The following is a 27,822-nucleotide window of genomic DNA, read 5'->3' as shown; positions in this document are numbered from 1 at the left end:
TCTAACTCACTCCCATTCATTTGTTTGTTTTATTCACTTATTCATTCATCTACTAACTGCTAGCACCGAATTTTCCTATAACTTCCATGATCCTTCCTGAGATCTTCTAAAGGCTTCACCTCCTCTTTTATACAGTATAGTTACTGGTTTGTTTGTAGTTATAGTTAACTATAGTCTATAGTAAAGTCCTCAAGGACAATGTGGACTTTTCATTTTTGTATACCCCAAGCAGATAAAACAGAAAGAAAAGCCACTCTGACAATAAGAGATCTCCGAAAAAGAATACCAATTAGCACCCTGCAGCATTTTCAGTGTCACAGTTTTCCCAGCATTTCGTCAGTCCTCATGTACCTATACATATAAACCCATAGTTAGCAGAAACCTGAAGTTACCAGGTCTCAAGTTTGGTTTCAAAGGGCTGTCATCTTCTGTACCATGTTCAGTGACAGTTGTCTCCTATTGCTCCTAAAATCTTTGGCTCCTGCAGGTCCTCAGACATTTTAGGAGATGGCAGTTCTGCTTCTCCCATCAGCAAACACCATTTTGCAAAATAGATATCATCTTCCACTACCCTAATCCCCTGAAAATTTCTTGGACCCCAGTTTTCACTTGTCAGACATTCATGCTCTTTCTCAGACTCCCCTATAACAATAATCTTAAAAAAGTAACATTCTCACATGGCTTTTATTTGTGAACACATTTCTTCTTTGCTTATTGTTGAGTGCTTACTACTCAGTAGGAGCTATGCATTACCTGCCCATCTTTTCACCCACGTAGCGCAGTGGCACGGTAAGTCTCTCAAGTCTCTCCCCTGTCATTTACTATAAACTCTGAGCCCTGGTCTCTGGACGCTTAGAATACCCTATCTCCACTTAGTTACAAGCATTTTTTCTTTCAGCACTCGTATTCTGAAATCGACTGCTGCTTGGTGTTTCCATTGTGATCATTTAAAGCACAGGCTTTCTAATTACAGAATTTGGATTCAGGTCTCTCCCCTGTCATTTACTATAAACTCTGAGCCCCGGTTTCTGGACCCAAAAGAAGTGGAGAGTCCCTATTTGGTGTGATTATTGAGAAGACATAATGAAATTAAAGATACCATGCTTGGAATACCATACCTCCACTTAGTAAAGAACCAATAATTGTCACCATTCCGTCACCTCTGACAGATAGAAGGTACTTCATGAGCACCCATCGCATTTGACTCAGGACTTTGCCTGACTGAGTGAGAGAGAGGGTGGATATTACATTTGTTTTCAGTTTTAAAATATTTCTTCTAATCCAAGATGGATGCATAGTGAGGTCATCATAAGATGTATATTCTTCTTAAGGAAGAAACCGAGAACTGTGGTAGTGTACTTGTACATTTGTTCTGCTGAAGCACACTTTGTGTGATGCGTGCCTTTTTTTCCCTTTCACACTTTGTCTTAAACAATATAATAACAAAACTTAACCGAACACTGACTCTTCAACAAAACTGAACTCTAATACAAATTATATCCTTCTGGAAATCATTTCATCTGTTTTTAAAAAACAAGTAGCAAAAGCATTGATGTTACAGAAATAAACATTACTTCTAAAAAATCTTCAGTTAACATCTCCAAAATTATAATTCTAAGAAAGTTACTTAAACATTGGTTACAGTCAGAAAATTTTTCCTGGAGCGACAAAATCATTGAAATTTGAAAAGAAGGAACAAGGTGGTCATGCTCACCATCAGAAAGGCTATAACCTTGCCCAGGAAACCCGTATCTGGCCACTATGTCACTGATTCAGTGAACATGTGTTGGCTCCCCCTAAGTGCGTGGCACTGTTCTAGGGCCCACGACTGGGTCCTCAGCATGGGCAGTACGCTGTGTCTGGATGCATTAGTATTGCTTCAGTTGCCAAGATGTGAGTGAGGTAGAAGAACTGTTCAGCTGCTGGATTGAACAACTTTCACATAGGCATAAATTGAAAACAAGTTCAGGCCCTGAAAGGACTTGGGCTAATCCTCAAAGACATTTAGTAAGGGAGAATTGGGATTTTTCAGTGAATTAAGACAAAGTCATTGAATAGTTGAATGTGTTTGGTAAGATTAACTATAGCTCACCAACATCAGTTCCTTGAGAGATGGAGGACAGGTGCCACTGTGAAGGCTAAATTCAGCTGACTGGTAGTAGCTGCCTGCATTAGATTCCTGGTTCACCAGAAAAAGTGCCATGATGGATTTGTGATGTCTGCCATTGTCATGAGAGGGAGGAGTGGTGATATATGCCATATAATTGCAGTCTATGCTCTTTCCTCAAAAGTACCCACCAGGAAGGGAAGGGACTGCATTTGATGGAAGGCGTGGCAGACTCAGTGGGTTTCTGGGAACTCTAGGAACAGCTGCTTTCATCCAGCTGTGAGAGGCATAGTGAATGAGCAGAAATAAGAGGTACTGAGTAGAAAAAACACAAGAACCATGTCAGATCTTCCTTGGATGCATTGGCCCCAAACCACCCAGTACCTGTCAGGAGTTTGCAGAGGGAGAGCGCTAAGGGCGGTTTTCATTGTCTGAGCTTTGTGGCTTGAGTGATTGTCAGGATATCTTTTAAAGGTAATAAATGGCTCACAATTATTTTACTTCCAAAAGTGCTCTTCTGCCCTAGGACACTGTAATAACCAGCCATGGAAAGGAAAAGGCCAGGGGATTTATGAGATGTCCCAATTTACAGCCATTGGGGAGACATACAGCACGACGTTGGTATAAAAGTGTGTTAACCAGAGTTAATCTATCATGGCTACTGTTATAAACTCTCTTTCCCTCTGCTTAAAACTATGGCAGGAATTCATCCCTGGCCTTCACAAGGACATGCCAGAAATTATTTTATTGAACATCTAACTCGGAAATACAGTCTGGTTGACCTTCAGTTTACTACACTGAGTGGGAAATTTTCCAAGTATGAGGGATTTTAAAATCCACTAATGATAAAAAGATAAATGAAGTATCATCTCTTCCTTCAAAGGGCTCAAGGTCCTACAGGGAGACTAGTAGTGAATATATAATTTCAATGCACCATGAGAAGTGCAATGGTTGAAGTGATAGGTTAAGAATAGAAATATATTTCTATGCACAAAAACCAGTGTTGTGCTTAATAATCACTTTGGTTTCCTTGCATTATATTGATGGCCCCTCACCATAATAGCACATAAGGAAGTCCACTATTACTTGCTTACACTTCTATCTCCCCTAACTTACCTTGAGTTTTGTAAGGTAGGCACTGGGTCTGATTCTTCTTTGTGTCGCCAGCACTCACCCAGTGATCAGCACATATTAGGTACCTAATAAATGCTAGCTGAACGAATATAGGACTGAATATTTATGAAACTGATGCTGGACACATACAGATGAATTAGGTAAAATCCCACCACCCATAGAGGTTGAGACACACGGGGGAGATTAACACGCCCACAGACATTACCATCACTCATATTTTTCACACCAATAAATGAGTGAAGAAGGGGCAGTGAGTAGATTCAGATTTGTTGTTAAACAGCCCATAGGGTTTAAAGGGATATCCTTGGATGTCATTTATCCATTGACAAAGAAAATAAGGAGTTGCTCTTCATTTAGCATGGTGCCTTTTAATATCATTATTGTGTAGCTTTAAAAAGAAAAATATTTTCAGGCTCAGTTACTTCTTCAGTGAAATTCCTCTCCTGCTTTTGGAGGGCTTCCAGGGGAGTCAGTCCACCACCACCACGGTGAGCCATGTAGCCGTAGCGACTCCAGTTTGAGAGACTTGCCCATTGAGAGGTCATTTTTTATAACTTTCAGAAGATCTGCAAAAGCTTTTGCTTTCAACATCCATGCTTGACAATGTATGGCTAAGTTTGGTGAATGAGCCTTAGAAAACCAAGAGTAACGTAATTATTAGAAATTGGTATCCATTTTCTCCCAACCCCATCAGGAAAGAGTTTTTCAACCTTTGTAAGAAAACTAGCCTTGTTTGTTCCTGCCTCTCTCACCACACATGGTCACATGCTTTGACTGACTGGTCTGACATGCTGTGTACTCAGAGCTGTGGATTAAGTGCCACCTGCTCATGTGATCTGCACGGACTCTGCTTGCCTGAGGCCGACTCCCTCAGACACCAGTGAAAAGAGCTTCCTCCTGTCTGCCAGGGCCTTCAACTAGCTGGCCCTCAAATCTAGCCTGATTGCTGTACTATTTGGCTCCATGTTTCAGTGGAAAAGGAAGTTTGGTCACACAGCTGTTTGCCTCTTGATCTCTCGCCCCTCAAGGGCAGGCTGCCTAGAGAAGGCAGTGAGGCCACACCTCACCCTTCTGTCTCCCCTTCTGAACTGGCTTCCTGTGGCTGCTGGATGTGTTTCCGTAACCATTGTTCTCCAACAGACTTAGCACTAATTGATTTTAAGATGAATTGCTTGTTGAAAGGTTTACTTTTTCTTTTTTTTACTGGTTATAACCTGCCTTAAACCTTACATTAAAACACCTTCTCCTGAGGAGCAGGGCAGCTCAGTGCCAGGATTCATATTTGGAATGTGAGATTGCCCAGTTAGCACCTGCGCGGAACGGTGGGGTCAGGCATCATATAACGAGTTATTCGGGGGACTAACACAAAATCCCTCAAAGCTCTCAGTTTGGATTATGATCAGATTCTCAGGATTCTTGAAGCTGCCTGAGCATCTCACTATCCCCTGCCATCCAAGTCCTACTTTATTAGCAGCTGAAAAGCAGGGGATGTTCTCAAGCAAGGGAACGGCAGCACTGAACAGCTAGCTGCCTTGCTAACTGCTCCCGTGCCATCTGCTTTGCTCACAGGATAAGTTGGAAAAGGTCACCTTTCCTGCTCTTTCAAATACCAGCCCTCCCTCTGGTTCCCCAGGCCACCTGGACTCTCTAGCCACAGGCTTGCCTGCTCGAGGTTCGCATGCAGACTGCTGCCCTGAATCCAGGGACACCCATGCTGATTGCAGCCCAAGGAATCAGGGGCCAATTGGGAAGATGCTGGCTGCTTTTGCTAAAGTGGGTCCCTAAGCAGCATCTGATCCAGATAGGCAGGTGCCCATACTGGTGGCTCAGTGAGACGCAGCCCAGGAAGAGTGGTCTGGCTCCTCAGTGGAGGTGGCTTCTGAGGGACCTGCCCAATTATGTTCAGAGCAGATGCGGTCCCCTGACCATCTCTATGACTACCCCACTGAGAGCGCTCATCCTGTCCACAGGGTAGCTCAAATCTGAAGACCAAGCCTTGGGGAAACTATCGGCAGCCACAGGCTGAGGGCTCGGCTCCTCCTCTTTAAGTTGCATTGGCAGTTTTAAGAGGAGAGAGCGTGTCCCATCTCTCTTTTCCCCACAGTGGCAGCAGTAATCACTCCCTCCCACCTTCTTATGCCTCCTCATTTAGACCAAAGCCCTCAACCCCAGCTGCACATTAGCATCCAGGATCTGGCACCCATTCCAGTTCAATCAGGATCTCTAGGGGTGAGGCCAGGCAAAGGTGCATTTTAGGTTTTGTTGTAGACTGAGGGTTGGGAAACACTGATTTTTGAGGCTATTTCATTCTTTTAGTCACTTGATGAGTCCATCAGTCATAAACACATGTTCTCAGTACCTACTCTGATTGAACTGTGCAGACTTTGGGCATGCTAGAGGAAGCAAGGAGGACCCAGTTGGGGATATCGTGGTGCAGTGCTATGATGGGAGAACAGAGGTTGCTAACACCAACTTTGTGGGGAGGGCAGCAGGTCAGGGAAGGATTTCTAGATTTGGAGAATGAGCAGGTATTAGAAGGAGGGTATAAGTCACTGGTGGTAGGAAGAGCACAAATAAAGGCCTAAGGGTGCAGTTCAAGGCACCAAAAGGATCTCATGTGGCTGGATCATGTGCTGCGAGGGGTAGGGCCCAATAGGAGGCATCTGCTAGGGGGGCATGGAAGGCATCTGTGAGGGCCCATGTGTTCAGACTAGACAGGCTGGCTTCACCCGAAGGCAGTGCAGAACCATGTAGGTTTTAAGGCAAGTGATGTGATCAGATTTGCATTTTGGAAATATCTGACCTCTGTGAGGAGAGGCTGCAGGGGACAGAATTGAAGTCAAAAGCTGTTGGGTAAATCAGGACAGATAATGAGCCATGAAGCAGATGGAAGGAACAGATATTCAAGAATCAAGTTAACATCACACTGCTCCTGAAAATTCTAATGCTGAGAGAAAAATCCCTGATTTCTGTGAACACTCAAGTTCCCAAGCCAGGTTGTTCCATTATTTTAATTATTGCTACATAGTTTTCCATCACCTTCCAAAGATATAATGCAACTAGAGTGGCATTGAAGTCATAAGTACACATATTTGACACCCAGAGAACAGGCCTTAGCTGTCAGCAATTGTCAGCAGTTTGCATTCCAGACACTAACTCAGGAGGAGTCAAATCAGTGGTAAGTTTCAATCTGCAGTAAACTGTTCTTTTTCTCAGCTCCTGAGTGCATATCTTGGTGTTTGATGTGATACACAGAAAGCCTAGCATTTGCTGGATTCAGAAATACCATCTTAGGGAAATGCAGTTACAATGACTATGTCACACACAGCACATAGTGGTTCTGAATTCATTGTCAAATGGCTTGCTGATTCTTATTTGTACTGCATGCCAAGAATAGACCATATCCTTTCTGAAACACAGAGATCTTTGCATTTATTAATGAGCAAAATGTCTCAAATTCAGTGTAATTGAGAACGCATGATGAAATGAAGAGGTGCTGGAGGTTGCACACTAACTGAGCTGACCCTCCATGGTCTCAGAACAGTGTCTGCTCATTTACATTAAGCCTGACCCCACTGGGCTCTGGAGAGCTGGGCCCTTCACCACAGAACTGCACTGGTCAAACCCCAAGGACAGGCCAACGTACCAAGGCCCTGAAACCATTCAGGGGGAGAGTAGAGGATACTGCTTGTTTTAAAAAAAAAACTCTTTAATCTGTAGGAATCAGTTCTGTTCAATGCAACCTAAATATACTCTGGAACTGCCCTGCACAGACTGCTAGCATCCTGCATCAGCATGAGGTTGTTTGCATGCTGCAAGGAATATGTTTCCTTTGGATAAGCTGTCTTCATGATTCACAGGAAACCTCATAATGATGCATATAGTGTATTGGGGTACATGCTCCACATCTCCTAATTGTGACCTCTGCTGAATAGATAAGGAAATAGGTTCAGAGAAGCTGAGCAATTTGCCCAGCTGAGTGAGTGATGGAACCAGACTTTGAAATGAGCACTGCCTAACTCTAAAGCCAGGTGTTTTTCCTCCATACCAGGGGTAGGCAAACACCACCTGCAGGCCAGATTCAGCCCACCACCTGTTTTATAAAATCAGGTTTTATTGGAATATGGCCATGATCATTCATTTACTTATTATGTGTGGCTATTTTCATGCCACCATGGCAGAGCCGAGTAGTTGTGACAGACCCTAGATAGCCGGCAGAGCCCTTACTATCTGGTTCTTAACAAAAGTCTGTCAGTCTCTGCTCTATGGCACATTGCCCCAGAATAAATACAGAAAACTTACATGCTGCTCCTTGGGCCCAGAGGGCACTTTGATTTTTCTGTCTCCTTCATTTAATACACTTGACACACCACTCAGCAAAAATTCTGGTTTGCATGGACTGGCCTAGGCAGTCCGTTCCCCCGTTGAGGCAGAGCTACAAAATTAAACTGTCTTTAGTTTCCAGAGGTGTCCTAATTTTAAAGACCTCTGAGAGAGCGGGGAGGGGGGAAATCACCTGCCTTCATCTGGGTCAACAATTGTCCCTGCCTGGTAAGTCCCCAGTTTTCACCCCAACTTCTCATACTTTTTCTGGGCAAGGCCAGCTCCTCCCACACTCTGACCTTGGGGAGGAGCCCTCTAGGGCGATTCCCGGCTTCTGGGAAGCTATTCCATCTGCCCATGAGCACTTGTGGTCTTCTTTCCCCTGGGCCCCTCTCCAGGAAGAATCCCTCCAAGTTTTTGGTCTTTGTGAGCCTTCAGTCATTTTGTCTTGTGTAAGGAATATTCCTGGGAAGAAAACTGGTCTGGTCCTGAAGCCTAGCAATGAAAACTCTCCCACGCAAGCCATTTTTAAGCTGGACTGTGTTGCCATCTGTCTTCTCTGACACAGCCTTTTCTCTTCATTATGAAGATAAATCCATTTAATGGGCCACTACTGGCTGGGTAAATTGTAATGTGGACCCCTCCTTTAGTGGCAAAGCCCAGTAACATGTACTGCTGTTACTTTTCCAGAGACCCTCCACTCGGCTGCAGATCAACCCCTTCAGCCTTGGAAGGTAGCCCAAATTGACTCTAGAACCCTAAGACAGAACCTCAGAGACACAGACTTTACTCTTTAAGTTTTGTAAAAGTGCACTTTGAAAACTATGGTAACAATCTTGTAAGTCTGTTAAGGATACGTTTGATTCATTCTACAGTAGGACGGTGGGGAGCCTAAGAATCTTTGGCATCGAACATATCAATCATTATTGCAAGTAGTTTTGGGTACTGTGAGCCACAATACAAATAAACAATTCTTTTGTGAATTCTTGTGAATCCTCCAGGGATTTGCAATCTAGATGGGGTGAGAGGACTACCAATAACTAACTTGACTGCTGTATAGTGATATGACAAGAATCGCTATAGATGCCAATCTGAAGGCTCAGAAGTGGTGCTGGGAGTTTGCTGAAGTCAGAGAGTGGTTTTCACACTTGAGTGTGATTCAGAATCACCTGGGGCTGTTGACACACTGATTCTAGGGCACCACTCCTAGAGTTTCTGATTCAGTAGGTCTAAGCTGGGCCTGAGAAGTTGAATTTCTAGAAAGTTCCTATGTGATACAGAAGTGGCTTGGGAATACCCTGCCCAGGATATTTTTATAGAGGAACCACCTACACAAGTTATTCCATTCTCGTAAAGTAAGGGAACTCACATTTTCTGTGTGCCTAGTATGTTCCATGCAGTGTACCAAATACTCTGCATGTAATATCTTGTTTGGTTTCACATCAACCCAGTGACCTCTATACTATAACGTCCACTGTACAATGAGCAAACTAATGCTTGGGAAGGGGAACTGATGGTTACTAAGTATCTGCAATGTGCCATAAAGCATTATCAGGCTTTATCTAATTAATAACAACCCAATGAGTCCTGACTGATTAGTACTCCTAGTTTACAGAAAATAAAAAGTGAGTCTGAGAGAGATCACGTACCTTAAGGAAGATCACAGCCTGGCTTCAAAATTGTGTGTGTTGGGTTCTAAAGGTTGAGCAGCTCTCCTGCAACCAGGACCCGTCCATTTGCTGAAAGCTACTCACTGGACTCCAAAAAATGTATCTTCTTTAATGCATGAGGCATGCACTCCCTCCATCCCTCCCTCCTTCCTTTCAGTCCCAGCAACAACTTTGTCTCAGCCATGCAGAGTCCTCTGACATCCCTCCATACTCCAGCTGCAGCAGCAATGACGACTCCTCTGTATATGTGTCAACATACTTTGTATTACTGAATTCTATCCCATATCCCAAAATGCTCTGGTAACTTATCACTAGTTACAGAAAAAAAAAGCCAAGTTTTTCATCTTAGCAAACTTACCCACTGTCTGGCCCAGCCTGCCTTTCTACCTCACCTCACAGCCCCACCTTGTTTCTCCAACTAAATGAAACCACTGTACACTGTTTCCTACCCAGGGCTGTGCTCTCCTCCCACTGAGCCTTGGCTCGGCTCCTGCTGTTCCTTCCACCAAGAATGGTTCTTCCCTGCACCTCTTCTGGCCTCCTCAAGCCCCAGCTAAAGCCCCAGCTGAAGTCCTGGTGCTGTGCCCTTAGCCTGCCAGCCCCTGAGAGGGGCTCAGTTAGTATATTAGGAGGCAAGTACGAGCATTATCCACTTTCCCAGACAGGGTGCTCATTCAGCACAAGGCCTCAAATGCCTCACTCACACTGCCTTGCACATTGTGGGTGCTCAAAAAACAGTTGTTGAATGAATGGCTGATGTTGCATGGAAGTGGTGAGTATAAAGGCAGGATCAAAGAGGTGATTAATATAGGAGCACACACAGCTTAGTAGATTTGGAATAAAACACAGGAGCACATGCTGTAATTAAGAAGTTTTAAGTCCACCAATTTCCTAATGTTTCTGCAATACCATCTGTGTTTTTTTCAAACAAAGAGAAAGGTCTGATATTTCCCAAGAAGGGCAGAGTTAAGGATGGTAGTTGTGAGTGCCTTGATTTAAATTGTACCCATAGACCATCAGCAGAGACTAAGCACCATTAATTGGAGCCCTTGTAGAAGCTACTTTGCAAAGGAATAGAAGGATATTTGACTTATGTAACTATTGGGTCTTCTTAAAACATTAATGACATATTTCATTAGGGTCATTTTCCTTGGCACACAGACTGACCATAGAACTTCTCAGGGCCAGTGACAGTGCCAAGCAGAACTGAAGCAAAGCAGGCGAAGCCAGCCTTTGGCTCTCTTCTGTGCTGTATACCCAGCACTTGCATCCCTTTCCCTGGGGCCAGGTGCCCTCTAGGCCTCTTCTCTATTACCCAATCAACCTATCTTTAAGAAATGGACTACATTTTATTCAAACTGAAATGCAAGTGATTGTTGGGAATTTACAGGAGTGTTCTACTATGACTATTTACATCTAACAGGGATCAAAGTCTTAAGCTAGAGGAATGAAACTCTTAACAGATTGTAAGTGTAAAATATAAATAGTAGCTGAAGAATTTCCCACACTACCATAAGGGATTATCATCATTTCCATGCAAAGGTACAATCATAAGCATATAAATGAAGATAATTTCTAAAGTGATTTCTTATTGAAGTAAATTGGTTGTTTCTATCCAGCTTCCTTCTCCTACTTCTCTGCAGTCTGGGCAACCTGAGCCCCAGAAACTGGTACTCTTCTTTGATTTCATTGTTTGTATTCATTTGGATCTTGGTTGCAAGTGACAAGAATCCCATTTAAATCATCTTAAGAAAAAAAAATGTCCATGTAACCAAACTACCAAATGTCAGGGTTGAACTGACGTTATGGTTGAATGGTTTAACCGTTATTAACACACTTTCTCTCTCATGTATACACACACACACTCTGTCCTTCTGTCTGATTCTATTGGCATTGGTCTCATTATTCTACTCTCTCCCACATATTAAGAGACAGTCTTACAGTTCTCAATGCAAAGGGAACAGAACAGGCTTTAAATCTGCTTCAAGTCAAGTCAGAATAGTCTAGGGAGGGATGCTGATTGGTCAGTTCGTATCACATGAGAACTTACTAGCATGATCATTGTGTCTAGTCAGATATGGTCCGGTGATTGTCATCTCTGTGACAGTCCCTTAAGAAACACATGAAGTAGGGGAAATCAGTTGGCCCTTTGAACTTCTGTTTCCTTATCTATAAAATGAGGGAAGTTGAGATATCTCTAAAACTTGCCCAGCTTTAAACTGATTCTATTTAAAAATTGCTTCATTGCTTTTAGTATTCTGTAATCACTGTATCTTTGCCTCTCTTACATGTCCTACCTCTTTCTGGAAGGTCAAATAAAATTTTGAGATAATAATTATCTCCTTAGCTCAATTCTGAGTTTCTCTAAATGGGGAAAGGGGCAGCTCCTGTGGTACCCCTCACATGAACCAACAAAGTGTTACAGTTCAGCCTTGATCAAATTTAACCACCATTTATACTGAAAGATGGTCACAATTTTCAAAATTTGTCAAGCATCCAAATTTAGCATTTTGTCTGAGTAAAAAAGAAGCAGATCAGGTGGAAGGTCAACTGGAAATTTTTCTTTTATGCCATTAGGCTGGAGGCATGAAACGATGCTTATGTAACTGGCTCCAAATCAGATGCATCCCAGTTCAAAGTGGCTAAAGTGTGGTAGTGTCCAGATTGTTTATCTCTTTCCATACCACTGAATGCTTATCCTTCCTACAAAATCCACATGATGTATTCTCTGAAATGCCTCCCCACCTGCCAACAAAATCGATCAGTCCATCTTCCATATCATATCCACACTTCTATTATAATGAACTTTGCCTGTGTCTAGCTCTCTTATTAGACCACTAGTTCACGGAAGGCAAGGGCCATGCATTATTCACCTTTGAATTCCTCTTACCTCACCCAGTATAGACACATGGTAAATACTCAATAATGTTAGTTGTGTTGACTTTACAGATAATGCTTCTCAAGCAAATTTTTGTTAATGGCTTTTATCAATAGAGTCTTAATTATGGTAAGATAATAACCAGTTGAGTTAGGCTGCAGGGAGCAACCCAACCAGGATCCTGGAAACTTCCATGTATCAGTGGTCCAGAGGACAGTTGCTTTTATGCCTTTACATCACTGCTGTCACCAGAAACCACTTCTTTACAGGCTACACATGGCTTGCAGTCCCTCTGAGAACACTGGTGCCTACTAAATAAAGCAAATCCATGAGCAAATGACATAGATTTGTCATCCCCTAAGTTTTCTTCCATAGTTTCCTGAGATTCCTGCTCTTAGATTTGTGTGTGATAAGGTATTACCTCCCAGAAAGTCCCTACAAAAATGTAAACATGATACTGGCAGAGGGTATTCTTACTGTGGGCATGGAGTCCTGAAAGTCAGAAGCATATAAGGAAAAATATGGATTGATATCACTTGAAAATATCCAAGTGTTTTCCTTCCAGCCACCTGTGTGATTCATCCTACCCTCAGTTCAGCCATTGTCAATTGACTAAGTGAGATGTGACTTACATGAGATCCCTAGGAGCATGGGGGCGCTGCGAGCAGTGAGTCTGCAGATGACTTAAGAATGAGTAGAGGACACCTGGCATCCCTAAGTTAGGGGACTCTTGGGCCTATTGGTTCCCCAGAAGCCTGATGACCACAGGCCAGGTTTTCCTGAAAGCCAGCTGAGTTTTGCTGCCAAGGAGGACTCACTTTCTTGTTCTACCTCCCAATATCCTCTAGACCTCTGCCAGTCACTGGACAGGTCCTTAAGTGGATAGGACAGCTATAGGAGAAAGAAACTTGATCTGATTGCTTAGCACCTGACCATAAGAGAGGGACAGCACCATTAAACAGAACTCAGTAAGGACAGGGAGCTGTTAAGTGTTTGAGGGCATTTCAGCCACCTAATATTTCCTGAGGTCATGAGACTGTCCCATCACCCAGTAGTCAGGCCATTTTGGAAGTTCTGGTTTGCCAGAGTCTTTTCCATGCTGCAAAATTGTTAGCTTTGTTATAATACTTCATGAAAATGACATATTGGTGGTACTAGTCAGTGAGCAATTACTGAACCTATCATGAGTGAATTATTGAATGAACAACCAATTAGAAGCCATAAGGAGTATATTTGTAGTGATAAAGGGTAAGCAGTGCCCCAAGGTTGTTCAACATCAAGGTATGCTGTATCCACCATAACGGGCTACTTGGTATCACAGAATTTAATTAGATATGTGTGACCTTGGACAAATCCTCAATCCTCAGCCTTGGTTTCCTTACCTTTAAAATAGTGGTAATAACACTTATTCTGCCTATTGGAAGGAGGCTTAAATGAGAGGAACAGTGAAGTGCCTGGCACAGAATTTAGCATATCACTGAGGCAAGTTTGTGACTTTTCTCTTATTTTTCAGTTGCTAAACATCTCTAAGAATGGTGGCATGGCTAACAATGTAGACTGTTTACAATCCTGGGTTCAAACTGGAGCTCAGCCATCTACCACCTGCATGATTTTGACCTAATTACTTAATGCTTCAAAGCTTCTGTTTCATCATATGTAAATGGCATGGTGATAGTATATACCTCATAGATCTGAGTGGATTAAAAGAGGGAACATATAAAGCACCTACCATAGTATTTGGCACATAGCTGATACCTTATGAATGGTAAAAATTGCTGTTACCATCTGTAGTAAAGGATTAAAAAGCAGCAGCTGCCAGATTACTGTGAGTCTCTTGGATGCCTCTGTATGTTCCCTGATCTCTTCCTGCTTTCTATATTCTGATAAATATATACAAGTCTACATTAATAGAGGCAATGGTTAATTGCCTCCTTGTGAACTGAACCTATCCTGGGGCAGCACAGTACCTTATTCGTTTTTCTTGAGGCTTCCAATGGGATATGTCCATTCTAATTTAATAGAGCTCTTTTTTTAGTGCCTGGTGCATGCAAAGAGGTAATACCACATGTACATTTCCAAATGCCTCATTTGTATGAACTCAGGCCTTAACTATAAGGGGAAAACATCCTGGGGGGTTGGGGTGGGTATCATTTCACATTCATTTGAACTGGTGCCAACCAAACTTCTGTGAATTATGTCTCAGCAGTTTTCTCCTGGAAAAAATAATGATTATGAGACTTCTAGCTGTTACTTGGACTTCTTTCATTCTTGCATTTGCATTGCTTATGTGCATCAGCAGCAGTCACATAATCTATCAAGCTCCCAGGCTCCCAAGTTAGTCAATCCTTCTTCTTCAATCCAGTACAAGAGAAAATGGAAGAGGTACATCCTGGTGGTTTACTCTTTGGAAAAACATGCTCCAGGTTTGGGCTGAGAATGCAAGCAAAGGGGATCAGGGAGGTAGGGGGCAGCTAGCTCTGGAAGAGCTTTTCTGAATGGGCAAGGTCAACTCCCAAGAAAATGATGGCCTTCCTTTAATCTACAGGTAATGCAGGTGGTGAAGGAGCAGGTTATGAGAGCTCTTACAACCAAGCCTAGCTCCCTGGACCAGTTCAAGTGCAAACTGCAGAACCTGAGCTACACTGAGATCCTGAAAATTCGCCAGTCTGAGAGGATGAACCAGGAAGATTTCCAGTCTCGCCCAATTTTGTAAGTTACTCCTGACCTCTATCTCCCTGTAGGCTCTGACCACCATTTCTGGAGTGTAGGCCTATCAGACAGCTGAACTGTGTCTTGTGCTCTTTACAGAAAACCAGCAAAAGATATTCCAAAAGCTCTCAATTCTGTTGGTGAAATCTCAGCAGCTTGTTGAGGAAGGCTGGGCAGGGATGGCCTGCGGGGGAGGGAGGGGAGATAGGTGCTGACAGAAGATGTGAGCCAGAAAGGGGCCCAGTTACTAACAAATCCTTAAAGATTTGTAGCTGAAACATTGAGGACCTTTTCTAACATTGGTGACAAATTTTTTGCCTATGGAGCTATATTCTTCATAGGTGCCTTTGAGTGGCAAGATTCTGGACCAATCAGGCAGATTGAGGCCTGCTGATAATTAAAACAATGTGAGCATTGAAGTAGTTTGGGAGGGAAGGAGAGTGGGGCCCACTTTCTCTGCCCCTCTGGCTCTGCTTCCCATTGGAGCGTCTTGCATCGCCCTCGTGACTATCCACCTGTAAGCCTAAGGCAGGGAAGCAGCAGATCCCCTTCTTATGGGACTTTGCGTCAAATACCACTTGCAACAGTTGTGTAATTTCATGTTTCTCTATCTTTAAGATGTTCTGAACCTTGGACATTAAGACTAGTTGACTTTATCTTTTTAGAACTGGCCTGTTTACCTTCCCTTGTCCTTTTCTAAAAGCTAAATCATTTTTGTTACCCTTATCATTTACAGGGAAAAGGGTCAGGGATAAGGAAAGTGTTTGACAAGTATTCTCATTCTTACCTCAGAAGACTGGGAACAGCTTCTTTTGAACTTTATATGAAGCCAACTTACAACATAGGTGTTATTTTGAAACCCAAACTGAATCTCTCTCTTTCTTCTGATTCTTTTTCTTTCTGTCCCTCTTTCTGTTTTTCGCTCTTATATATTTTACATTTTTAATACTTGGCAATTGGCATATCTTTCCTGCTATTTCATTTCCTCACATCCTTTTGGGACAGGCAGGTCTTAATCCCATTTAAGGACAAGGATGTGGTTTAGAGTGGTGAGGAGGCAGGATTTGAACTCCAGCCTGCTGATCTATCAGATCATGCTTAACCCACCCGTCAGAGCTCCTGCCAAGTACAAGACTGAGATGAGATTTTTTTTAAGTACACAGGTCTGGAAAGATAATAGTCAAACTGCAACGTCAACTTTGCATTTGTTCTTAAGCCTTAAGAAGCACCTTTAGAAGCTGCGAAGCAGAACTGCAGACTTTGTTGAGGATAAGCTTAGGCAGCAGGAGGGGGAAGTGCTTTCTGAAGGTCTGTGGTTTGCATCACTGTAAGCCTAAGACAGAAGCACTGAGCATAGCCTACAAGGTCTGCAAGAGACACCACTGGGGCTTTGCGTTGGCCATTGGCCAGAAGAGCATAACATCCAGAAACACCGAGCAGAAGGCACTTGAGATGAATGATTGACTCCTCAGAGCTGCAGTCTCTCACTGCAGTGAGGGACAGTGGGGCTTCCAGGGCTTCTGGTACTGAAATGTTGGGTTTTGTAACATCTGTTTCAGCAAATGTATAAACACAAGGAGACTTTATTATGCTTTGGCAATAATTCTTAAAACCCGAAGAGAAACTTGAGGACCCCTTTTGTTAAGGCCAAGTGATTTGAAATTGTTTGACCAGGACTTGGTTCCAAGTAAGAATGTGAATGGCATGTCAACTGTAAACACTTTGCTTTTACTTTGGCTTCACATCTTCACTTCCTAAGGCTCTGCCTGTGACATTCTGAAGTTTTGTTTCCCTCTATTATCTTTACATTTATTATGTAAGGAGAAGTACAGAAAATACAAAGGAAATCTCTCATAGGTATATAGCTTTGGCATCATCCCTTGACCATGGGACAGAAAAGCGCCATGGCTCACTGGAGTTCTTGTTATAGTTGCAGTGAAGTCATAAAGATGTACCAGAAGCTACAGCATTTAAGGGGCAGGCCATGAACAGCCCGACCATAATCCCAGCGGAAATGGGCAGATGGAGCCAGTCTCCATCTTCTTCTCCAGTGACATTTTGTTTGTTAGAATAATCTGCTGGATAGGAACTTATTGTGGGGTTGGATGAAGTCCAATTGCTGCCAAAATGGCTCATAGGATCAACCCAGGAGAAAGAGAAAGGGACAGATCATGTATGATTGGATGATTTTGTTAATTTATTCATTCATTTAATGAATATGCATTGAGTAGCTCCTACCTGCCAGGCCCTGCCTGAGGTGCTGGGGACAGACAGAGAATCAGACACACTTGGCCCCACACTGTCCTAGGCTAGAGTCCCAGGAGGAGTTACACAGACTGTGCTCAGTGCTCGATCGTAGGAGGCACAGGTGGGTGGGTTGTTAGTAGGGTACACGGAGACACATCTCACCCAAACTTGGGGGTTAGGATATTAGAATCATAGAGCTGAAAAGCACCTTTATAGTCATCCAGATCAAGCTTTTCATTCTGCAGACTGGGACAATGACTTGACTGGGGCTTGACAGCTATGCAGAACCCTGCGTGCTCTCACCTGCCTCTCGACCCCCTGCTGTGCTCCCCCCTCCCCCCGTTGTCCTGCTGCCTCTGTGCCTGCCGCATACAACATGTTCTTATAAGGTGTTCGTGTTCCTGAGAAGAAAAATGCAACTCCACGTGAGCAAATATGTGAAAGGAACATGTATTCAGTGGGTTGAAGAAGCTGCTTTACTTCTGAGCTCTTAACTAATTATTTCAGAGAGAAGGTATTTGTTATTTTCTACTTAGCATGACTTTACAGGGAAGATAAGTTCATCCACACAATTAATCGAGTTAGCACAGACCTAAGGAGCTAAGAGACTAGTCAAGCTGCAACGTCAACTTTGCGTTTGTTCTTAAGCCTTAAGAAGCACCTTTAGAAGCTGCAAAGCAGAACTGCAGACTTTGTTGAGGATAAGGTTAGGCAGCAGGAGGGGGAAGTGCTTTCTGAAGGTCTGTGGTTTGCATCACTGTAAGCCTAAGACAGAGGCACCGAGCATAGCCTACAAGGTCTGCAAGAGACACCGGTTCCACAGGCACTACTTACAAATGTGGCTTTTCAGGCAAGTTGTATGAAGATTCTAGGCCTTTTTTCTTCACATCTGAAAATGAAGATGATAAAAGTATCTACATCGTTGGGTTGTTACGAGAATTCAATGAAGTAGTGATTGAGAAACACTTGGCATATGCCTGACACATAGCATCTACTCAGAAAAATGATCGCTCTTATTGTTAGCCGATAACCAGAATTTAACAAGGTGTCATGCTGTCTTAATATGTGAATGGTTAAACTGACACCATGAATGTGTCTGTAGAAGTCTTGTCTTATCTCAGAAAGTACAGTGAAAGTAGGTGAGAAAGAAAAAAGTAATAACAAGTAGAGCCTGAGATAAAGCTAACGCCTGTCCAGCAAATCTGCATCCTTGTTGAAGATTGGCCACACTTGGCTGGAGGCTTATGGCTCATAGCCGGCACCAGAGGAAAGTCTAGTCAGTTACACGATTTTCAGTGTTCAGTGCCCTTGGCAGGTACTTACCAAGTGCCTGCCACATGCCAGGTACTGTCCTATGATTAAACAGTGAAGAGAACAGACACAGTCCTCACCCCCAATAGTGATTATATCTTAGTGGGGCGAAACAGATGATAAGCATGGTAAATAAGGTAAGCATGGTAAGCAGATGATAAACATAGTACAGCATGTTAAAAGAGGATACAGGCAATGGAAAAATGAAGCAGGATAAGAGAAAGAGAGAGTTTGCAGTTTTAAATAAAGCAGTCAGAGTAGATCCCTCTAGTTGGAGTGACATTTGAGTAAAGATGGGCAAGGGACAAAGGCAGCAGGCTATGTGCGTTCTAGGGAGAAGGGTCCTCCAGCAGAGAGGACCTTCAGTGCCAAGACCCTGATGTAGGAGCAGGCCCGGGTGCTCAAGAACAAGGAGACCAGTGTAGCTGGAGCAGAGTAAGCAATAGGGAGAACAGAAAGAGGTGAGCCCAGCAAGGTGGCCAAGAGCCTGATTAAGGAGGGCTTTGTTGGGCAGCCACTGGAGGGTTTTGAGCAGAGAACTGAAGTGTCCTGACTTGTTTTTTTCAATGATCCCTTTTGCTGTTGTATTGGGTATAGACTCCAAGGAGGCAAGTTTAGAGGTAGGGAGATCAGCGAGGAAGTTATCTCAATAACCCAAGGAAGAGGTGATAAGAAGTGTTTAGAGTCTCTTCTATAGATTATAGTTGGAAGATAAGAAACAATGGTATTTCCTGATTGATTAGATGTGAAATGTAAGAGAGGTAAGAATCAAGGATGGGCTCAAGGTCTGGGGCCGAAACAACTAAAGGACAGAGTGAATGAAGCAGGTTTGGACAAGAGGATCAGGAGTTGAGCTTTGGACACATCTAGTTGGAGGTGTCTGTGCGACATCCAAGTAGGCAGTTAGATTGATGAGTATGGGGTTCAGGCAAGATATCTAGGTTGGAAACATGAATTTGGGAATTGTCAGCATAAAGTTGGTATTTAAAGCCATGAGTCTGTAATATAAAGAACAGAAAAGGTACAAGTACTGAGCTTGGAGGCCCTCCAGTGTTGAGACAGAAGCCGATCAATTTCCATGAAACTGATAGTCACTCAACCCGAAGTCTGCACGAGCCCTTTAAGATCAGGAGACAGCAAATTATAGCTCTTGAGCCAAACCTAGCCCAATGCCTGTTTTTATATATAGCGTTTTATTGGAATACAGCCATGCCATTTGTGTACGTACTATCGACTGCTTTCACTCTACCATGGCACGGTTGAATAGTTACGACAGGAAGCGTATGGCGCACAAAGCCTGAAATGTTTATTATCTGGCCTTTTACAGAAAACATTTGCCAACTGCTGTTGTAAATGAACATGGGGTAGCAGGTCAGTAGGGCAGACCCCAGGTCCAGGAATGAATCTCACCAGTCTAGTGGCACTGTCTTTTGTGTATGGCACTGGCCTCACTGGGCCTGGGCTTGGAATTGTATTCCACAAATAGTACTAGACTGGGAATTGTTCTTCACACACTCGTTTACTTTACCTTCTCTAATCTCCCTCCTCTTATTTGTTCACAAGGCCTTTAAATAGAATTAGAGGAATTTTATCAAAGGAAGACCAGTAAACCCATAACCTTGGCCTCATTGACCCAAACCTGAGGATTTGACAAGCCAATTCCAGCCCATGTGTCATTGCCTGAATCACCCTGCATTCAGATCTCGTCCACAGAAACACCACATAGGGATTGCATGTTATCCTAGGATGAGTGAATTTTATAGCTGCCAAGTCCATTTGCAAGAAGAGAAGGGGAAATCACTTAGAAAAAAAAGAAAACTGCCCCTTTCCTTTCATTGCCCAACCATGCTTTAGAGTTCTTTGAGGGTCAGAACAGAAGAGGGGAACTCTTGCAACAGGTGGTCCACTTATTCTGACGGCCCATCCCCAGAAGATGATCACAGACAACAGGCACATATGGGGCTTATACTAAAAAGTCATAAATCATCAATTAAAATTACTCAGATGTACTTTCAATTATTTCCTCCTTTTAGTTCTCATCTCTGCATCTTCATCCCCATTTTAATGACTCAGCTGTAGCCTAGTAAAATATTTAAAGATACACCTGTAACCTAAGAAATGATGACACTCCTAAACTCTTTCTCCCATTTCTCCATCCCTCAGTACCTTCCCTTCCTCCACCTTGTCACCCCAACTTGGACGTCAGGGACAGTGTTTTATCTTTGTGTGCAACTGCCCTGGCAATTCCCCACCTTCTTCATTCAGAGCAGAGTTCATCAAAGCTACAATTTACTGAGTCCACTTCCAAAAGCTGAACGCTGTTAATAAATCATTGCAGTGATCTGAAAGCCTGAGAGGAGACCCTGGGAGACCTGCATGGGAAATGCCTGGCAAATGTTCTAAGCTGTGTGATTGCACAGAAGCTCCACATGAGGTTTAAAAATGTTCAGGTAGACCAGCATTAAATGACAGGAGGTTTGAGGCCATTAAAGCCTAAGATATTTATTAATGAAGTACAAGAATACCCTGTTAGACGGCCAGAACCTTTTGTGTAACTTTATTTTCTCACATGTAAAAAAAAAAAAAGCAGTTTGCACAAGGAAGACTTGAGTTTGTACCCATGTTCTACACTTAACCTCTGTGAGCAATTTCCCCATCTGTAGGATGGGAATGATGATTTTAATACCTATTCCCAAAATTTGGGGGGAAGAAAATAAATAAAAATTTCCCAAAAGTTTGCTAGTGGGGGAGCAGGGAGAGATGTTATATAAGCTAAACTTGCTAGTACACTACCCAGCTCATCGCACACACTTGCCAAGCACTTGTGCCTTCCCCACATGGGAATAGGACACCATGTAAAGACACATGGCCTGCAGTCCCAAGCAAGTCCAGAGTTAAGGTCAAAGCTGACATGAGCCTTGACTACAGGGTAATATGGGCATATTGAGTGTCCAGTCTGAGAAAAAATATTATCAAAGCAAGTTCAGTGCCATCTTGCATTCCTGCTCAGTGTTTATAGAGCACTTACACTCACTATCTCCTTTGGGAGTCACAGCAGTTTCCCAGGAAACACTCATCCCTATTTTACAAGTGAAGAAACTGACACTTAGATGAACTAATGAAATGCTAGTTATGAGCAGAGCCTAGATTGAGACCCTAGTGTTTTGAGTTGAAGATCTATGTTCTAATCAATATTTCAGCACTGCTCTGAGGGCTAGACTCTGGGTGTCCCTGTCTAACTTCAACTAGAACAGCTGTAGTTTTACCAAGCTCAGATGCTAGGATGCTCCATAAAATTTTACATGATAAAAACATCTTGACTCTTGAAAAAAAGATTTAAAAATGATTGCACTCTATCGTGATAGCTTTACAGCAAAGTGCATCTAAACTGAATTACATTATATTAGCCTGAAACAAGATGCAAAAAATCCTTAATTTATCTCATCATTATTCTAATCTCGGGGTGAGAATCTGGGATGACGTGTTGTTCCCATTTGTCAGCGATAGAATCGAAAGCAAAATGTGGTCCTGGGTTACAGTGTTGGTTGTGGAATGGTAATTGTGTGGTTGCCCAGTATTCTTGTTTGGTCAGATCACAAATGTAGTCTAGGAGTTGACCTGCTGCAGAAGGGAAATGTGACCAAAGACGTGCTTTCTTGCCAGAGCTGAGTGGGATTTTGCGTAAGTTTATATATGTGGCTTTGTGAAATGAGCAGAAATCTCTCAGGAGACTTTGGTCTAGGAAAGCATCACTGAAGTGGCTGATGCTTTTGTGGATGTTCTGTAAATGTCAGGGAATCTGTAATGTAATTCTAACCCTGTGCACGCCTGCTTAATAAGTGATCGTCTGAAGCACCAATTTGGGAGGTGTTGGGATGTTCATGAAAAGATGCAGCTTGCATTCCCTGGCCCCATCTGCCCATGATGCCCTTTAACCAAGGTTCTCAGGGTGGGCTGTGGAATATGTGCTTATCCCTTCACAGGGAACTAAAGGAGAAGATTCAACCAGAAATTTTGGAGCTGATCAAACAGCAGCGCCTGAACCGCCTCGTGGAAGGGACCTGCTTTAGAAAACTCAACTGCCGGCGGAGGCAAGGTATTGTGTTGGGGGCCACTCCACCCTACCCTTGGCCGGGGTGAACAGTGGCCTGGCCCATGGGGAATCACAAGGGCATGGGTGTTGGTTTAAGGTAGGCCAAACAGCATTGTAATCAGACCAGGAAGAGCAGTCCAGGGAAGTTCTGATTGCTCATGCATACCCAGGGAGAACCAATATCCAGAAGTACCAGGAGACCCATGGAACTGAAGAGCCATCCTGGGCCCTAAGTCTGTTAATTGTGGTTCAGTAGGAGCTAACATGTACTGAGACCTTACCAGGCTCTCATTTTACTTATGTTAATGCAGTTCATCCCTGTAGGGACCCTGTGAAGTAGCTAGTGGCCCCACCACAGGTAGGGAAATGAAGGTGGTAAGTCATCGTTGACCCAAAGTCACAGACTATCAGGAGTGCTTCTCCAGCAGCCTTGTGGCAGTGACTCACCATCCTGGCAGGAGACCTGGACCCACTGGTGGAGTTGACCTTGGAACTCTCAGCATGAATGGCTCTTATTCTTAAATCCCAGTACTGATTCTCTTCCAGGTCAGAATTATTTTATTTGGAGATTTAAGTAACAGTGAACCAAGATGGGATAGAACTGTTTTTCATAATCTTATAGGACAAATTTCTGAGTTGTCTCTATAAATTTTAATCCCCAAATACCAAGTCAAAATGGGTACCACGAGACTAGTTTCCATAGGTGGAAAGCATTTCCAAGTGATCCTTAGCCCAGGAAATAGAGTCCCTCGATTGTCTTCTTGCTCTTTTGACATGCTACTGATTGCAAAGTCAAAGTACCCATATCATACTCTTCTAGAAACAGTCAGAAAATAAAACTGAAAAATAAGATGTGGGGAGAGTAGAAGTGCAATAGCAGGAGCAAGCATAAGCATTAGCAACTGTACCAAGAACAAGCAACAGTTATGGCCCAGGAGAAACTTGCAGGTATTTTAAAAACCTGCTGGATGCCCTGCTCAGACACAGAGCTCACCAGCTGATGATGCCCATCAGTTCATGTTGATGCTGAGCACATCCCCCTGGCTGTTCCCTTTGATGGCTTTGTGCTGAACACTGAGGAAATTCAAAGAATTTCAAATGTTGCCATTACAAATCATATTAAGGAATTTCCGAAGGCAGACCTTCCTTGAGAAATACAAATACAGGCTGCTCCCAGAGGATGGGCAGCCATGCTTCAAGCAGGGCCAGAGGAGAGGACAAAGGACCGAATAAGAAAGGGGTGAGTGACAGCAGGGACAGAGAAAGGCTCGCATTCGGAAGAGCAGTGCCTGTCACCCACAGAAGGCCAAGTTCACTCACTCCTCTCACAGTGCTTTGCTTGAATGTGACAACATCAGTGGAGTATACAGTGTTCCAGGAAGACAGCATGGTGCCATGGCAAGAACAAGAGCCCGGAGCCAGATCACGTGGGTGCAGTCCAACCTCTCCCCCACGTCCAGCTGTGTGACTGTAGGCAGTTTCCCCATGTGAAATGGGGATCACCATGCTTGTGTCCTAAAGCTGTTGAGAGGAAGAAAGGCGATTATGAATGTAACGCTTAGAAAGCAACAATGAAGGGCAGCTACTGTTATTCTGAAAGACTGTGCAGGAAAAGAGCAATGAGCTGGGAGTGAGTAAAACTAGGCCTCTCAAATCTGTAAGTAGCCACCTAGGCGTCTTTAGGCAGGACACATGACCTCTCAGGGCCACAACTTCCCATCTATTGAGATAACAGGATCAGATGATCTATTACCTCAGTTAGCCATAGTCAATAGTATGCCCTGATCTCTTCGTCACCTTTGGAAAAATCAACATTCAGGGTACATTGCCCTCATGAAGTGAGTTATAAAGTTTTTATTTACTCACTGGGGCACAGAAATTGGAGGAGGGGTGGTAGCAAATAGACACAGACACCAAATGCTTCAACTGATGCTCATCTGGAATCCTTTGGAATCTAATTCAAAGAGCTCAATTTAACCTTCCAGTCTGCTTCACCACCACACTTTCCTTTACAAGCTGAAATGGACAGAGCCTACTAGAATAATCCTGCTTCTAGATGTAATAACTACAGGGGTTTTTTTGGCTAAAGAAGTGTTAGTCCCTTATCTACAAATTTTTCCAGTTTTCTAAAAATGAATTACCAAGTGAACATAAACATGTTAGCATCTACATTATTAATTTATTAGTTAACCTCCCAAGGGAGCATGACCATCTGTGTTTAATATAAAAATTTTCCTTCTGAATGTGGAAGGGAAAACTTTTTGGTGTTTGGTAAATGGATTTAGAGCTAGTGACTAGTTTTGTGTGCTTAAAAATAGGGATTCAAAGCAGACTGTGCTGAAATTGGTTTCCTATCACCACATCAAAACATTCCATTTAGATTTATACAGATTTATGAGGACATGACGTACCATCATTTTAATCCCTTTGAGAAAGGTGCACTTCTGCGTGGGATCTCAGATGGGGACAGCCATGTGCCATCCCATGCTTGTTTGTTGAAGACCAAGCACACCTACGACAGAGCTGTGGCCACACTCTCTTTAAACTTATCCAGTGAGTCACACACACAGATAAGTAGATTTAGTATTAACTTTGTACGGGAAAATGTACAAGATGTTCCTGTAAAACAAAACTGCAAAGTGGAAGAACAGACAGAAAGGCCTTTACCAAGCCATGTTTGCCTCGAACCGTCCTTGAGCTGCTACTGGCTCTTCACGACTCTCCATCCTACTTGCTGCATTTCCAGCTCTCATGTAGATATTTACAAAGTCTGATGTAGATATTTACAAATGTAGATACAGACAAATGTAGGGTCTGGGGGCTTCTGATCACATTAGAACCAGAAGGCAGTGAATCATGTGAGACATGTCAGGCTTCATTCAAGTCCCTGCCTCCCTTCTACCCCTACCTGGGCAGCCTTCTAAATCTCTCTGTGCTTCAATTTCCTCATCTGTCAGATGGGAATGGTGTCAGTTCCTACATCAAATAGTTGTAAGAGTTAAATAAATTCATGCATCTATAGCACTTAGTAGGATGCTTGGCATATTTGGTATTAATTTTAGTTTTTAGTTCCCCAGAATATAGAGTCGAGTGGCAGTGGAGTCACATACTGACTTCCCACCATTCTGCACCCAGCACGGGGTGTGTAAAGCCTCTGTTTGGAATCCCTCATGCTGAGATGGCCCTGCTTCCTTGTTTCTTGAGCTTCTGCAGGAGAGAGTTCAGATGAAGCTCCAGAACTTGTTTCTGTGAGGACCATTATTTGCTTTGTGAGAATCTACAGGCTCAGGGACTGCCTGCTATTTTCCATATATTTCAGAGATTAGGATTTTTCAGAATCACTTTCATTGAGTATTCTTGATAAGAGCCCAAATGAACACTGAAGTGTTCATCTCAGGAAATGATAGCATGAAACTTCTGCTTCTCATTGAACTCATTGTCTGTTTTGTCGACAAGCATCCCTTCCCTAAGCACTAACAAGACAAACTTAACTTGGAACTCAATAGTGGGCAAAATGTGCCTGCACCCCGACCCCACCTGGAAGGAACTGGCGTGTTTCTTCACTGCTGCTAAGGGCAACGTACCTAGCATTGCTCTTTTAGCTCAGAAAACCTAGAACCGAATGGAAAGTTTGGGCCTAGTAACCATATGAGCTCTTGAGCAAGTTTCTTCCTCTACCTTGATGGAAATTTTCTTTTAATGTTGAATTAAACCTTATCTTAACTCATTCTTACAAGAAGGCAAGAGTAATAATACATATTTTCAAAGGAAAAAATCTAGTTCATTTTTCATTTTCCAATAGGTATTTGATCCAGTATTTGATAACAGATAATTATTGTCCTCAAAAGGTAGAGGACCAGTGGTGTGGATGAGAGAGATTACATTGACTAGAAGAATAGGAGGACAATAATATTTGAGTGAATGGTGCATGATGGGTACTTTATATATTTTTTTCTCATATAATTATTAGCATTATGTAAAAAATGCAATAGGGATACCTGAGGTTTTTATAATTTGGCCAAGACTCTGTAGCTGATGTGTCAGGGCTGGTGTGTAGCCCAGGTCTTTGTGATTCCAAAGCAATAGTTAGGCCAAACCATCTTTAAAAAGATTTGGGGACTCTGGAGTCATTCTCTGCTGTGAAAGGAAACAGCAGTCTCCGGGGATGCAGAATTCTAAATCAGAACACAAGTCTCCCATTCCAAAGAATGTCCTGTGAAATGAGAAAGATTTAAAAGGCAGAATGACCTTCCTCTGTATCAACAGTTGTTGCATTCCTTTGCTGGACCAGCAGAGAGATGTTAGATCTCATCTCTTGGAAGATGATATTTCCCTTTAAAAACATTTCTGGGGTCCCTTGCACTTTGTGACTTGGAAAAGTTCAACCCTAGGCAGGAAGCGGACCTTCTCTTTAACACACTGAAGGTTTTGTACAAATTTAGGTTAACCTAGGAAAGATTCAAAATCCTACTGGAGACTTTACATTAGTAAAGGCCACCTGCCTCCCAAACACAGAATTCTCAGGGCCCCCCTGGGCCAGCAGCAAGCTTCCAACTGTAGGTTTTTTGCCTAAAACAAGATGTCCCCGCATCCACAGCAGAGCTGTTCAGGGCTCAGTTCTTGCTGTGCCACGTGCCTCACTGTGCTGAGCAGCATTTAACCTCAATAATGGCAGCTATTCATCTCCTCTAAAGAACTGACGACCAGCCCCAAATTTGTCTCCAGCCTGGATGATGAAGACACTGAGCTGCTGCATTGTTTGATATAGCTACCTAAGACTAAGTTAATTAAAATTAAATATAATTTAAAATTTCTTGTCTTACTATTGGTTAAAGCAGATACGGTATTTCCATCATTGCAGGAAGTTCTACAAACACTGCTGCAAGAATTACAGTTGTCAGTAGTTATTAGCTCCATAATCATCTATGTGACCTTGGGAATAGCTTTAATCAGCCCTGGAGACCTTTGTACCAGGCTTGTGAGCTTTGAAAGCAGCATTTCTCTCTGATCCTTCACATACACACATGCACACACACACACACGTGCACAGAGGAAGAATGATGCACAGAATTGTCTCCATATTTTCAATTTTTTTGTTTAGAGAATTAAGAAATAAATGGCTATTAACATACTAACATTCATAATTGATGGGAAGCCCTCTATGTTAACTCCTATTTATTCTTTAAATGCTAGTAAACAATCTTTGATAATGTTCTCACTGTTCCCTGCTAATTGCTTTTAGTGACACAATCTACTCATTCCTTGCCCAGAGGGGCTGAGGAACTAGTAATGTCATGCTGGGTTTTGAAAAGAAAATATACATTTTTCTTACCATAAAAGAAACTGCAGA

The 27,822-nt window shown here is 42.9% G+C and overlaps 1 protein-coding gene across 9 annotated transcripts in view; it reads left to right on the top strand.

The window, feature by feature from the left end:
• ELMO1 (engulfment and cell motility 1) overlaps positions 1-27,822 on the top strand; it is a 507,053-nt gene that overhangs the window by 447,123 nt on the left and 32,108 nt on the right. For all 9 annotated transcript variants that reach the window (XM_036897341.2, XM_036897344.2, XM_036897340.2 and 6 more), the window contains 2 exons: positions 14,658-14,821; positions 22,363-22,475. In XM_036897341.2, the coding sequence (XP_036753236.1) occupies positions 14,658-14,821; positions 22,363-22,475 (277 nt within the window). The remainder of the gene's footprint in view (positions 1-14,657; positions 14,822-22,362; positions 22,476-27,822) is intronic.

This window comes from Manis pentadactyla, chromosome 7 (assembly GCF_030020395.1).
Source record: "Manis pentadactyla isolate mManPen7 chromosome 7, mManPen7.hap1, whole genome shotgun sequence".
Lineage (NCBI taxonomy): Eukaryota > Metazoa > Chordata > Mammalia > Pholidota > Manidae > Manis > Manis pentadactyla.
Note: the sequence above shows the minus strand (reverse complement) of the source record. Positions and strands in the feature narration are given on the sequence as shown.